The 13,939-nt window shown below is 36.2% G+C and overlaps 2 protein-coding genes across 3 annotated transcripts; one reads left to right on the forward strand and one right to left on the reverse strand.

Annotated features, from left to right (window-relative positions):
- Nucleotides 1-528: 528 nt before the first annotated feature.
- LOC112524509 (ras-related protein RABA1f-like) lies at nucleotides 529-7,307 on the forward strand. Of its 2 annotated transcripts, XM_025134356.1 has the most exons (3): nucleotides 529-931; nucleotides 6,322-6,764; nucleotides 7,061-7,307. In XM_025134356.1, the coding sequence occupies exons 1-2, from the start codon at nucleotides 711-713 to the stop codon at nucleotides 6,740-6,742; spliced, it is 642 nt and encodes a 213-aa protein (XP_024990124.1). In that variant the 5' UTR covers nucleotides 529-710; the 3' UTR covers nucleotides 6,743-6,764; nucleotides 7,061-7,307. The 2 variants fall into 2 exon arrangements, with proteins under 2 accessions (XP_024990124.1, XP_024990123.1); XM_025134355.1 differs by lacking the exon at nucleotides 7,061-7,307 and having other exon boundaries at nucleotides 6,322-7,049.
- A 3,288-nt stretch (nucleotides 7,308-10,595) lies between these two features.
- Nucleotides 10,596-13,172, reverse strand: LOC112525996 (putative pentatricopeptide repeat-containing protein At1g56570). Its single transcript, XM_025136343.1, has 2 exons — nucleotides 12,567-13,172; nucleotides 10,596-12,091 (listed from the first exon to the last, which is right to left on the reverse strand). Exons 1-2 carry the CDS (start codon nucleotides 13,170-13,172, stop codon nucleotides 10,934-10,936), a joined length of 1,764 nt encoding a protein of 587 aa, XP_024992111.1. The 3' UTR covers nucleotides 10,596-10,933.
- Nucleotides 13,173-13,939: the final 767 nt, after the last annotated feature.

The raw sequence follows: 13,939 nt of genomic DNA on the forward strand, positions 1-13,939 counted from the left end.
TGGAATTTTATTTAAATTATATTATGAAATATTTGTAAATTATTATTTCTTCAAAATGTCTTTTTTAATCATATTACATGTTTATAAGTTAGTTTTTACCAAATTATATTCATCATTTAGCTTATCGATTAATTTACGAAACATACCTTAATTATACTTTTTATTTTCCAACAGGTTAGAATGGTTTGGTGAAAAATAATTAAGTGGTCAGAATGATTAAGAGACTCTCATGATATAATATAAAATAAAATATAATTGTTTACAATGAAATTAGGGTTTTTAATGATTAAGAGAGACTCATGATACAAAATTATTAAGAGGATTTTAGAACTATTAAGAAACAAAAATATTTTATCAAATAAGATTCAATTCTTAACGATTCAGATATTGTCTTTTAACGAAATTATTAAGAAATAACATATTCAAAACCTTAATTGTTGAAAATCAAGTTTTTAACTTTTTGCTTTATTTTATCACCCGTTTTGGCAAATTTCCCGAACAAAATCAGCAGCCAAATCTTTTCTAAAACATCTCCGCCTTCTGTCCTTCACACTTCTCCATCTCTCTACTCCCAGCATCTCCTGAACCCTGGTTCAGATTTGTGTTGTTGTTTTCTCAATTCTCAACACACAGATCTGAAATTCTTTCTTGAAAACGAACACAAAAGAAAGAATTCTTGCGCATTTTCATTTTGTTTTTGTTAAAGGGAAATGGGTGCTTACAGAGCAGACGATGATTACGATTACTTGTTCAAGGTAGTTCTGATCGGAGATTCTGGAGTTGGAAAGTCTAATCTTTTGTCGAGATTCACACGCAACGAGTTCAGTCTTGAGTCTAAATCCACCATCGGCGTTGAATTCGCCACCCGTAGCATTCGTGTTGATGATAAAGTTGTTAAGGCTCAGATTTGGGATACTGCTGGCCAGGAACGGTACATATCAGATCTCTTTGACGCTCCAATTTTTATTGATTTTGTTTTCATGTATTACTTTCAATTTACTGTTCTGTATATTGTTGGCATATAATTGTAGAAAATAAAGGGTTCATCTACGTTGTTTGGGATTGCATTGAAGTGGGTAACTAGGATTTCTAGATCCTAGTGTTCTGTATGTTGTCTTTTGTAGGATTATTGTTCTTACGATCAGATCTGGAGTTTGCATTGTAACTGATCTGTGTAAATTGTAATCTTGGTGGTCCTTTTAGTTATTATGTTTTTTTTAATTTTTTTGTGTTAGGTTTAAGCGGGTTACTGTCATGTCAAGTTGCTCGATTTCAGTTAGTTATACTGCCTATTCACAAATTTAAGTGAATTGTTCTGTTTGCAAATTTACAAAGGGTACATGCTCATTCATTTTGGGATACTGGAGTGTAAGAGTTATAGTGGAACTTAAGCCAGAAATGTATTGAGCTTAGTTGAAATATGGTGTAAGTGGGATCTCTATTGTGTGATTGATTGACTGGAGTGTAAATCATATTGCAATCAACTGGAGTTTAAGAGTTAGCACGGAAAAATTGCCATGGGTATCATAAATGCTAAGTTTAAGTTCGGCCAGAAATGTATTAAGCTTAGTTGAAATATTATAATGTGATATAAGTGGGATCTCAACTGTGTGATTGATTATTGAAATTAATTGGAACTTGTAATCTGTATGTTGCGTGGATTGTGTTTCAATCAACTTCTGCAAGGATTAACTTTAAAGTTAATATATGTGACAATGATAGTTGATAGTTCTAATGCATTGGTGACAATAGACAATGAATGAGGCTTATCGAACTGCCTTTTTACTCAAAATTTTAGTTCATTTATTTTACTAAACAAAAGTTTTCTATTGCTCACTGACCAACGACCACAATATGAAACTCAACAGCAACATGGGTTTAGCCCATTGAAAGCTTTGACATTCACTTTTCTCTAGTTCTTACCCCCACAGTGTATAGTGTTAAATAAAATTCCAGAGAAAAGATGAAGAGAATGTAGTTAAAAGAATGTTTATACTATCGGTTGTTCGTTCCCGACTATGAGTTGTGAATCAATTAAATAAATAATAGAATTGGAAATTAGTCCTATAACCATGGCATGAATTTTCTTCAGCTTTATAGTCACTTCACACATCCGCTAGGTATTTAAATTGGGAAAAGACTTTTGCTTTGAGTTGGCTATCCTAGATCTAGCAAATGGAAGAAACCATGCTTACAAGACTATCTTCGGGTTGGATCCTTTACAGACTTTCTTTAATTGCACCTTTGACATTGTTATAATACATCACTACTTACTGATGTCTTTCTGGGAATGTGAAACTCTGGTGGCAGCTTACATAATAAGTTCATTCTTTGTCAAGGAGGACCATCAATTTTTCTATGGCGTTAGGATTGAGAGGTGGTGGATGCTTCTGTAATGCAACATTTACTTGTATTTGAGCCTTTTATCTTCCCCTTGGTTTATTTGTCGACTTCTTGTACGATTATACCCATTCTGTTTCATTGCAAATTGGCAAATAGATATGAATTAACTTCTATCTTTCTTATTACTAGCAAGATGCGATTTGTTGGTCCTGTAACACAGGTCATTTCGGACATGGCTTTCATGAAGATTTGGACTTCATCATTTTAATTGGTTAAATAAATTTATGAGTAAGAAAAACCCACCAGAAAGGAACTGTTGTTTGTTCATTTGACACAAAACTTACACTCCTCTTCTTTCCCTTGGATGTAAGACGCAAGGATAGAGTGAATCAATCATCTATCCCCAGTTTAAAGATGGTCAATTCGACCATGGAGCTAATACCAAAGATATGAAATAAATGAGTGTTTTCATGATTCGACCATGTGCTTACTTCTGTTTTTACTTCATCCTGCTTTCATGGGTGCATATATCTATAAGAAATGTTCTTTTTCCTTTCATGAATCCAATTCTTTATTCAAATCGTAGCAGAACCAAATTTCCTTCAATCGTTGCCTTTGTCATTTTATCCAGTATTTTTAGTAAGATGGAAACTGAAATGAGAAACACCGTTAATTATTTTAGTATGAACTCTTTCTTCATATTAGTCTTGACGGACTCATATTGGAAAAGTTGGCTTTTCATGAATGTGGAATGACATGCATTATGTTTTAGCTCACTTCGATAAAACTTGAGGATGAAGAGCCCACCCAAAATTGAATAGTTCTTGTTTGTGGGTTTGGCAATGTGGTTTAATCACAACCACAACCTAAAGAGTAGGAGCCAAGGTGGGGGTTTCATGTTCAAATTTGTGTATGAGGGAAACACAATTATTAAGCTACTAAAGTGAATGGGAATCAATATTCATGAAACCCAAGTTTGAAAAGATCAATTTTACATAACCAAGAAAACCTATCTTGCTAATAAGAGTTTACAACCTGCACTATGTTGAAATGAAGGCATCTTCTAGTCTTTATTTGACTCACGAAGACATGAGAAAGTGGACAAAAAAAAGCTTTCAGCATAGCCATGGATCTTTATAACAAAATTGAAATATCTTTGCTAGAAGTCTCTCGAGTGGAAAGGGGAGAAGGTTTGACGCTAACAAGGTCTTGGTTTGTTTTGGGAGCACTGCTTGTAATCGATCCTCCGGCCATAGTTAAATTAGTGCAATTGGTGTGGACCATATTCGTGTTCTTGAATACAAGAAAAGAGCCATTTTGAATGGAAAAAGATCTTGTTAGGCAGGCAACGTAATTGTTCAATATTACAAGAAAAGCCAGAATCAAAGATTCTATCAACGTTTTTTGTCCTGTTGAAATAAGTAATTTGTCACCACGAAGTAGTATGCTTTAGTGCGTGAATTTCTTTGTCTAAAAGACGTTTTATGAATAAATGTATTGTAAATCCATGTGGAAGCTGAAATAAGGTTGTATGCCAACTGCTATAGTAGAATATGCTTCTGTTGCATTTGCTATTCTTAAGGAAGTAAGTACACACACAATATCTCTTACTCTTGTAGCCATAGTTGTGAAAAGCACTCCTGAGGTGCGCTGAGGCGCATAAGGCGCAAAAGACTGGGATTTTTCCATGTCAAGGCTTGGCAAGGTACTGAGGCACACCAAGGTGCAGCGCTTGGCTGAGGCGCAAAATGGGCTTAGGCACGCCTTGTACAGATCTGCCCTAAATTCAAATAATTTTCTTGTCTCTTAGACTTCTACAAAACATTGTTATTAAATAAGTAAAAACCTAATAGTAGTTATGTCTTTTAACCTCCTAGACTTCTACAAAAGAGTTATTAGATAAGTCTATCTAATTCTCTATTCAATTCTAATCAGTCATCTCCTATAAAAAACCTCCCATACATACGTCCCATACATTGTATTCTCTGTCATGGCTTTAAACCTTACACACACTTGATGATGATGATGATGAGTGACTATCGACCTATTAGTCAAGACTTTATTGAGATATGTTTGATATTACTATTTTTTGGAAATTGAAATTGAAGTATGTTTTATGTAATGGTATTTGAGTTGATATTACTACTTTCTATATAATGGTAGTGTGTGTGACTGTGTGTATATATATTATCTTTTTACACGATGCGCCTCGCATATGTGAGGCCCACGTCTCGCGCCTAGGCCCCAGGACCCCTTTGTGCCTAAGTGCGCCTTGCGCCTTTAACAACTTTGCTTGTAGCAAGTGAACTACTAATGATTCAAATTTAAATAAACACAGTGATGTTCTTTTGTTGTTAATTGGCCACATAGGTGATGAACCGAAAATTGTTTTTCCTCAATGCGTTGTATAATTGGAATTGGGATAAAGGAAAAATCTTATCTTAGCTAGTCTAGGGATCAAAACTCTTTTCCTTTCCTGAATTAGGAATAATGGAGTTTCGGTATATGCTTTCCTTAACTCAAAGGTGATGGCTAGTAGATCTAGGACACCTATAAAGCAAGCAAATTTTCACATTATCATTGTTAACTCCCCATGTACACCCAAGGAAGGATGAGGCGATGGATAACCATTTCATGATCTCAAGAAGCATAGGTGACTTGTTGGAAAACTGAAATCTCGTACGGTGACACGTTTGGACATTGCATAGTAGTCAATGTTAATCATCGAGTCCTTCTAGAACAAATTCTCTGCCATCTGAAAGGAGTGCCGTCACGTGGATTGTTCTATTGATGCCTTGGTCACACTAAGGTAGAGTGTTTCACTTAATTGAAACTTATTTAGATGCAAGTTACGGTGGATGCAGTGATGACGGAAGATCCACTTCAAGATATTTTGTGTTTGTTGGGGGAATATGGTTTCATGGAAATGTAAGAAACAGAATGAGTCTCCCTCCAATGCTGAATCAGAGTATAGGGTCATGGCTTACTCAGTCTATGAGACAATGTGGGTTCATCAACTACTAAAAGAGATTGGTTATACGTTTGCACTTGCAAAATCGTTTTAGTGTGATAATATGGCTGCCCTTCATATTGCTTCAAATCCGTCTTTCACGAATGAACTAAACATATTGAGATTGATTCACTTTATTAACAAGAAGGATTTCTTACAAAAGGATATGTTTGAATGAAATATCAGTTAGGAGATATATTTACAAATGTAGCAAATAAGACATGTATTGATTACATTTCTAACAAGTTGAGCATGATCGATATCTGTGCTCGAGCTTGAGCGGGAGCTTTATGGTCATATGGAACCAAATTGCTAGGGACTGTAAATATTTGAAATAAGTTAGAGAAATCTTAAGGATTGATTTGGAGGATATATCTCACCCCCCCCCCCCCCAACAACATGCATACATATATATATGCCCATGTATGTACATAATCATAAAAGTACTCTTTATTAACTGTTAGAATTCTTGTAAAGAGTTGGGGTCCAACGTATATAGACGACAAACGAACCATGTCTAGCAGATGTGAGACTTTAACAGGTCTCTTTGAATGGAAGCTAGACAGTGCCCCCAAGAATGAAGACTAGGCTAGATTGGGTGTCGAGTGTGTCAAGCCCCCATAGGCCCTAGATGCTAGCTCTGATACCATGTTAGAATATGTTAAACCATGATTCTCTCTCTAAAGAGCCAGAGATGTTCCAACAGGCTAGATGGACCATGTCCGGCCGATATGGGACTCCAACAATAACAATTTGCACTTCTCAGGCATTGAAAAAGAGAAAGAAAGAGCCAACCAACTAAAGACCTACTTGCTTCAACATAAATATAGGATAGGAGACAAGCGTAATTGTAGAATCTTATTATCTTGTAGTACTATTTTCCATTTCATTTGATAATTAGCAATGATGTTCTTATCTATCTTCATAAGAAATAGTCAAGTCTTAAATTATTATTTTTCTTGACAAAGGTACCGTGCAATTACAAGTGCATACTACCGAGGGGCAGTTGGCGCATTGCTTGTTTATGATGTAACACGGCATGTCACATTTGAGAACGTAGAAAGGTGGTTGAAGGAGCTCCGGGATCATACAGATTCCAACATCGTTATCATGCTTGTGGGAAATAAAGCCGATTTGCGCCATTTACGGGCCGTCCAAACCGACGATGCCACGTCATTTGCCGAAAAAGAGCACACTTACTTCATGGAAACTTCCGCGCTTGAATCTCTGAATGTGGAAAATGCTTTCACAGAAGTTCTTACACAGATCTATCATATTGTCAGCAGAAAAGCACTTGAATCTGGAGATGATCCGGCTGCGTTACCAAAGGGGCAGACGATCAACGTTGATGACGTATCGGCGGTGAAGAAAGGCGGATGCTGTTCTTAGATGGGAAAAATGGTTTTTTTGGGTGAGTTTTGATCAAACGAATGGAAATTTCGGTATAAAATCATAGTTTTTATTGTTTCAACAACACTGAATCCGAGTTTTATGGCTATCCGGAAGGAAATGAATACATTCGATCTCGTTGTTTTTTTAGCTTGCTGTATTATTATAGTTGATAGCAATCTTCTGAATAGGTTTACATTTGATTGCTGTTTCTAGGGATTTATGTCTTTATTTGTTTCTGTGTTTTGTGTCCAAGATTTTATTGGTATCTATGTACTATGAGTATGATTATTATTGTGGGCTCTAATTTTGTACCAGATGATGTGCAAATTGGGTCAACTTTTCTTCTTGACCCTAGGTGTTCGGGTCAACTTGTGCGCACCTCGACTAATCCCAAGTATTTCAGAGAACGATCAGGAAAATGTCCAGTAACCTTGCAAGACTCGAGCTTGTGGTCTATGAGGAGAAACCCCAAAGGTGAGTTGAGCTAACGTGGGTACATTTGTTGGAGTGTACTCTTTGCAATTAGAGTTATACTCTGTAAAATCAAAGTTCAGATACAGTTGTAATTGCTCTCTAATCTTATCCATTAATGGTTATAACCATTTTAACCGCTCATAACCCATAATTGTCGACCTCTCATATAGTCGCACAAAAAGTGATTTGGTAAAAATTTATTTTTTTAAATTTACAATTTCACAAACATATGTGAAGTGGAAAAATGTATTTATGTAATTTTCTTTTTTGATTTAGCTCCTATATCATTAAATGAGAGTTATAAAATCAAAAAATCTCGTATCATATTTGATATCACTGCCTAACAAGTAACCATCATTCAAAATTAGAGTTTATCTAACTCTACAACTTACGACCAAGAGAAGAAATATGAATAATTGTTCTTCTTCGATGACGATGGGAATTGCAGCGATGATTTATCTTCGTCGGGGAACATCATGTATGGTGGCGGTTTTCGTTTGTCTTTGTTGATTCTAGGTTTCTTGTGGATGACTCTATGACATTAGGAATCTTGAAACGACGGAAACGTCCGACTACACGTCTTGAACTTTTAGAGAATAATTGAAGTTTTCTTAAATTGTGTTAAATTTCCTTTATTTAAAGAATTTCAATAAATAGAAATGATTATACATTAATGAAATGTACCATTTTGCCCTTTTTGCATTCAATAAATTGTTTAATTAGCTATTTTTGATCATTGTTGGATTAGAGTTAATCAAGGTCTATTAAGGTGTTATTCGGTTTTTCGTTTTTTTTACGGTTTTCCCCTTAACCCAATCCTATATACACACACACACACACAAAATTAGTGTCATAATTCGTGTATGTAGTTTTTAGATTATCCCAGTACTGATTTCGTGAAAACCCAAGGTATTAAAGGGGCAAATATAGTGTTTGGAAAGTGTTTTTTCCTATACATGATCTAGAAACTTATCCAAGTATTGTATAACCACAAACTCGGTTTCCCAACAATTGGTAAAAGTGCCTTAACTCGTGTATGCAGTTGTTTTTAAATTATCCCAGTACTAATTTCGTGAAAATCCAAAACATTAAAAGGGCAAATATAGTATTTGAAAAGTGTTTTCCGTTACACGATCTAGAAACTTATCCAAAGTATTGTATGACCACAAACTCATTTTCCCAACAATTGGTAACAGAAGAACATGGCGAGAGCCAGCAAGAAAATGCAATGTCACACACATGTTGACCAAAATGCTGACCCCATAAGGAAGGTGTTGCTTTCTCCATGTTTTAGTCAACACTTACCCAGACACTTAGTAAACAACCATTTTCAGTCGGGCGCTTACCCTAACAGCACTCTTACTTGGTTTACCACTCACACAATTTGTGTTGGTAGACAGCCCCTAAATAAATGAATTTTTCTTGACAGCCCCTGGGAGATCTCTGTGAACTTTTAAGAGGAAGTGGCTTCAGTTTGCAGTGGGGAGCCTCCACCAGTGATCAGAGTCCTCTATGTCTCACTCTGCACCGTTATATACACAAGACCATCGCACATAAACATACAAGACAATTTTAGAAACATAAATGTTAACATCATCAAATTACAACCTGCAGAATAGGAGTCGTTGCCTTCTGCACAATTTCAATTAAGTTTTCTTTAATGGCAGCCATTACATTACACCGCTACCTTCCTGCACTACTTCATTTGCTCCATAACTGATTGCAAGATCTCTTTCTTCAGTCTGCAGATCCATAGATCATTCACTATAAAGATAATGAAACTACGCACAATAAGAAAGTAGCAAAGCTAAAGAAGTCAAATGCAGACAAAAACAACCGTAAAACACAAGGTTATCAATCTTGAAACCCGAAAAAGTCAATACTAGACACGATAAATATATATATATATATATATATATAGAATTGGGGCCGTGTGAGAATAAGAGTTATAGGGAGAAACATGAGAACAAAACCTTCATCTAACTTCAACTACCTTCATTGACCTACTTTTATCATCATTGATTGAAACTATTACAAATTCATGCATATGAAAGCAACTGAGGATATGTAGAAGCGAGTGAAAGTGAAAATTGAGGTTGACGAAGGTAGTTGAAGGTCCGTGATGTTTTAGCCGTTAGATAAAAAACCAACTCATCCCATGGTTCAGAAATACTCTCACCATTCTCACCGGAACCCAAAACAGACGCGAACGCAGTACAAGCTATCGCAGAAATTATGATAAGGATCGGGATAAATTAGTTCAAGGGGATAAAATGTTAAAAGTTTATAAAAGGAGGGCTAAAAAGGGACAATCGAAAAAGGGCTAAGTCGGTTAGAGGAGAGTAGCTTTATTGTTGGAAGGGAGGCAGGGTAGGGGACAGTTTTTTGGGTTTTGCTACGTTCACCGTTTTGGCTCTCGCTTCCAGCTGAGAGAAGGGAAGATTCCCTGGATTGTCAATTGTTCTTCTCTTTTCTTTCCAATTTCAATCTAATAACCTCCTTCCATAGTATTTTTCTGTGTTAATTCCAAATTGCTATTTCTATTCTCTATCAAATTGCTGCATATCACAGGAGTACCAACAGTCCCTGGAGTTGGTGTGTTACTGACAACATGAAAGTCAACAAAGGCTTTATGACCAGTTGATTGGTTTTTGCAACTTTGACATCTATGACCAGTTGATGGATCCCCTTGGTTCTCAGGTATAAGGTTCTTCTTTGATTGATTGTATGTTGCCTTGAGACTGCACTGCCTTAAAGCTGAGAAAACTTTGCCCTCAGCCCAAAAGAAGTCCTACTTAACTTTTGTCGTCAAAAAAATAATTGAACTGCAACTTGACAAAGAATTATTTCCAATTTGTGGAAATCATTGATAACTTACATCAAGTAAATGAATATATCAGAATGAGCGTATTTTGACTATAAAAAACTACAAAAGGAGATGTAAATATCGAATCTAAAAGTCACCATGTTTGATCAAGAAATGTCAAGAGTTGGGAGGAACTGGACCAACGATCACTGCTTATCATAGCATCTCAGGAGGAAGCTGGACCGACTACAACTGTGTTACTACTGCATCTAAAAATCAGAACTAATTTTCTACTTCTATGTATGAAATGGTCATGCTTCACTTCAAAATGAATAATAACTTTTTTGTTTGCCAAGAAAAAGAAAAGATGGAGAAACTACATCCATTAAAGAAGAGGTATATATATTATGAATTTGACAAATATTTTGTTTGAATCCACAAAATCGAACACCAAACTTGTCTTCATACTTACTGAAGAAAAATCTCTGTTCTGGTCAGCTCAGGGAAGAAAAGGATTTGAGATATAATCTCACGCGCCACCGTCAGCCACTCTTTCATGTATATATGTAAGCATTAGTGCTCAGTAAGGGTCTGTTTACCTACTACCTACTGCTCGGTCAGTATGGCTGATGCTGTCGACATCAGCTAGTTAACCTAAAGAATGATCTGACTGATGGTACTGACAAAGCACCTACCCGGCAGCATTATTATTTCACTTACCAGGTCACCACAAGATGATAAAGGTATTTTATCGCTAAGCACTCACTACAAAATCCTTGGTAAAAAGCCATTTTCAGTCAATGTTACCTTGACTGAACCTCTTACTCAGACTGCATTCTTACCCGGTTAGCATTTAACCAATTTGTGTTGGTAACTGGCCTCTTCATCTCAACTTGAGAAATGTCGATTCACTCTATCATGTGGCGACCGAACATTCCAAGAACCTGATACGTTGACTCTAGGTGAGAACCACCACCATCTCCAGCAACAAAACTATAGATATGATCTTTGATCTCCACCCAACTCCTACCAGCCACTTTCTTATTCCCCAATTCGTTTATCAAAGTCCTCATTTTGGCTCGATCACCCCATTTACCTTCAGCGGTATACATATTAGCCAGCAGTACATAAATCCCCGCCTTCCTAGGCCTCAAATCCAACACCTGTTGGGCAGTCATCTTCCCCATAATTGGATGCCCATGTGCTTTACAAGCTCCAAGAAACGCTGCCCAAACAGATTCATCAGGTTTGAACCGCATATTGAGTATCATATCATACGCTTCCTTGACCCTTCCACCACGACCAAGAAGATCAATAGCGCACGCATAAATTTCTTGATCTGGGGTAATTTTGTACTCGTTAGTCATCAATTTAAAGTAACTTAATCCTTCATCAACAAGACCAGCATGACTACAAGCAGTAAGAAGTGCCATGAACACAATTGTATCTGGCCTTATACCTGAATTCACCATTTGATTGAATAACTCAACAGCCTCTTTTCCATATCCATGGTTCCCGAATCCAATCATCATTGATGTCCAAGAAAAAAGATCCCGACAAGACATTTCACAAAAGATTCTGCTCGAATCCTCAATGCTTCCAGACTTTGCATACATGTCGATCAGAGAATTTGCCAACGGCAAGTCCTGTTCAAGGCCTCTCTTGAAGATTCCTCCATGAATCTGTTGCCCACATCTTAATACTGACAAGTTAGTACAGGCTGCTATAACGCTGGTATACGTGAAGCAATCTGGAGTACAACCCACAAATTCCATTTGCAAAAACATGTGCAAAGACTTCACTGGATCGAACTTCTCATATCCTGCTATTAAAGTGTTCCATGTAATTGAGTCTCTTTCCTTCATGCCATTAAAACACTCATCTGCTTCATGAAAACAGTTACACTTGCAATACATGTCCAGTACAGAATTGGTTACTGGAATATTAAGATCAAACCCCTGTTTGAACACTGAAGCATGTATCTGCTGGCCATAAGTAAGAGAGCCAATTCCTGCACATGCCCTGACTGCAATCGAGAAACTATAAGGGCATTGTTCAGCATCCTCCTGTCAAAAAAGGGTGAAAGAAATCTGAGTGGATAGTTCTGGTAGAAAAATCATGAAACGGGATTTAAACATTTGTCATGTTTCAATTACATGGAATACAGGAAGGTTCAAATGAAAACCATAAATATTTTAAAAACCATGAGAACCAGTTATAGCATCGATGCATACACATACTTGCATATATAGTCATACACATTGATGAAATACTAATGTACCAATTCATTGGTTGAAATCCATTGGATATCAGATTTTACCAACTGATTGAATGAAATTAATTTCAGTTATATGCACCAATGCATATATACTTGCATATATAGTCATACACATTGATGAATATACTAATTGACTGATACATTTTTTGATAGTGTACATGCATCAGTGTACATGCATCAGTGCGAATATATGTATATATTGGTTCTCATGGTTCTCAAAATATTTATGGTTCTCAATTGAACTTTCCCCACATGCAACATACCATAAGCATTTGTCGAAATACTTCAAGGGCTGCAAGCCCATCATTCCTATGAGTGAATCCAGTCATAATAGTAGTCCAAGACACCTGATTTTTCACAAGAATCTCTCCGAACATCAAACAAGCATGCTCCATGGTAATACAACAAGTAGCATACATGTCCAAAAGAGCATTATCAACATATATGCTACTACCAACAAAGCCATGCCTCAAAGCCAGCCCATGACTCAAAGCACCGTGACAAAAAGATTTCATGCCTTTACAAGCCTTTAAAACACTCGAAAATGTGAATTCATTCGGGTGTTCCAAACTATCACTCATCATATCTTTAAACATCATCCATGCAAAGTTGAGGCGATTACAAGCTGTGTACCCAGAAATCATGGCCGTCCATGCAACTACGTCTCGTTCAGGCATTTCATCAAACACTTGGCGTGCTTGTTTAAGTAAACCAGTATCAAAGTAAGCCTTGATGAGATTAGTGGATAGTTTGGCAGTATATTTTGGTTGAAATGACGGTGGGTTTGATTCAAGTTTACAATTTTGGATCGAAATTAGAGCATTTCGAACTGGTAGAGGGATTTGATTGGCCACTTTTCTATAACTCATAATTAACTTGAACCTGCAGTTTCTTGGAAAAAAAAAACTCTTGATGCACCAAAATGTAGTTAAATAAATCTTATTTGGTTAGTAGCAACCTAACTCACTTTTTGAGTTAACAAATTGGTTTTTCAACGGCAAATTCAGGGGTTTTCACGGTCGGATTTGAGATTTAACTCTCAAACGAGATCGTGACGGTATTTTAGAAAAATTCCAAATCTTACTAAAAAAATACGGTCTGGTATGATCGATTTAGGTGGTTTGGACGATTTATTGACTTTAAACTAAAAAAATATAATATTTATATTCAAAACCCATCAAAACCACCGACAAAATTGAGCAAGTGGAATAACAATTTGGAATTTTGGATTTGATTTTTGACGGATTTCAGATTGTTTCTAGTTTAGATAACATAGTCAATTGAGAAATGAAAAAACTAAAAACATAATGTCTTTGACGAACTTTTTTTTAATTATGTCATAAAAATTGATCCTACAACATAAACTAAACATTGTTAATGCATGCGTATTTTTGGCGGTCGGTTCGGTCGAGACCGTTTAAGAAAACATTCAAAACGCAGACCAAACCAAACCAAGTGGTTTGACTATTTTTCAGATCAAACCGGACAGCCAAACTGCTCAAACCACTAAAAAACAGTCCGGTTTAACTTGACTTTCGATTTGAACGGTCCAATAGTTTTTCTGAACACCGTTAGATAAATTGGAAATTTTTTGCCAAATAAATTGAATATTGGAATTGTATTCATTGGTTCTTGA

The sequence above is a fragment of the Cynara cardunculus genome (genome assembly GCF_001531365.2).
Source record: "Cynara cardunculus var. scolymus isolate 2C chromosome LG 13, CcrdV1, whole genome shotgun sequence".
Lineage (NCBI taxonomy): Eukaryota > Viridiplantae > Streptophyta > Magnoliopsida > Asterales > Asteraceae > Cynara > Cynara cardunculus.

Coding starts and splice junctions, on each gene's coding strand:
- LOC112524509 (XM_025134356.1), top strand. CDS start 711: ATGGGTGCTTACAGAGCAGACGATGATTACGATTACTTGTTCAAGGTA. Junction 932..6,321: donor GATACTGCTGGCCAGGAACG/GTACATATCAGA, acceptor TTCTTGACAAAG/GTACCGTGCAATTACAAGTG.
- LOC112525996 (XM_025136343.1), bottom strand. CDS start 13,172: ATGAGTTATAGAAAAGTGGCCAATCAAATCCCTCTACCAGTTCGAAAT. Junction 12,092..12,566: donor TATTTCGACAAATGCTTATG/GTATGTTGCATG, acceptor CTTTTTTGACAG/GAGGATGCTGAACAATGCCC.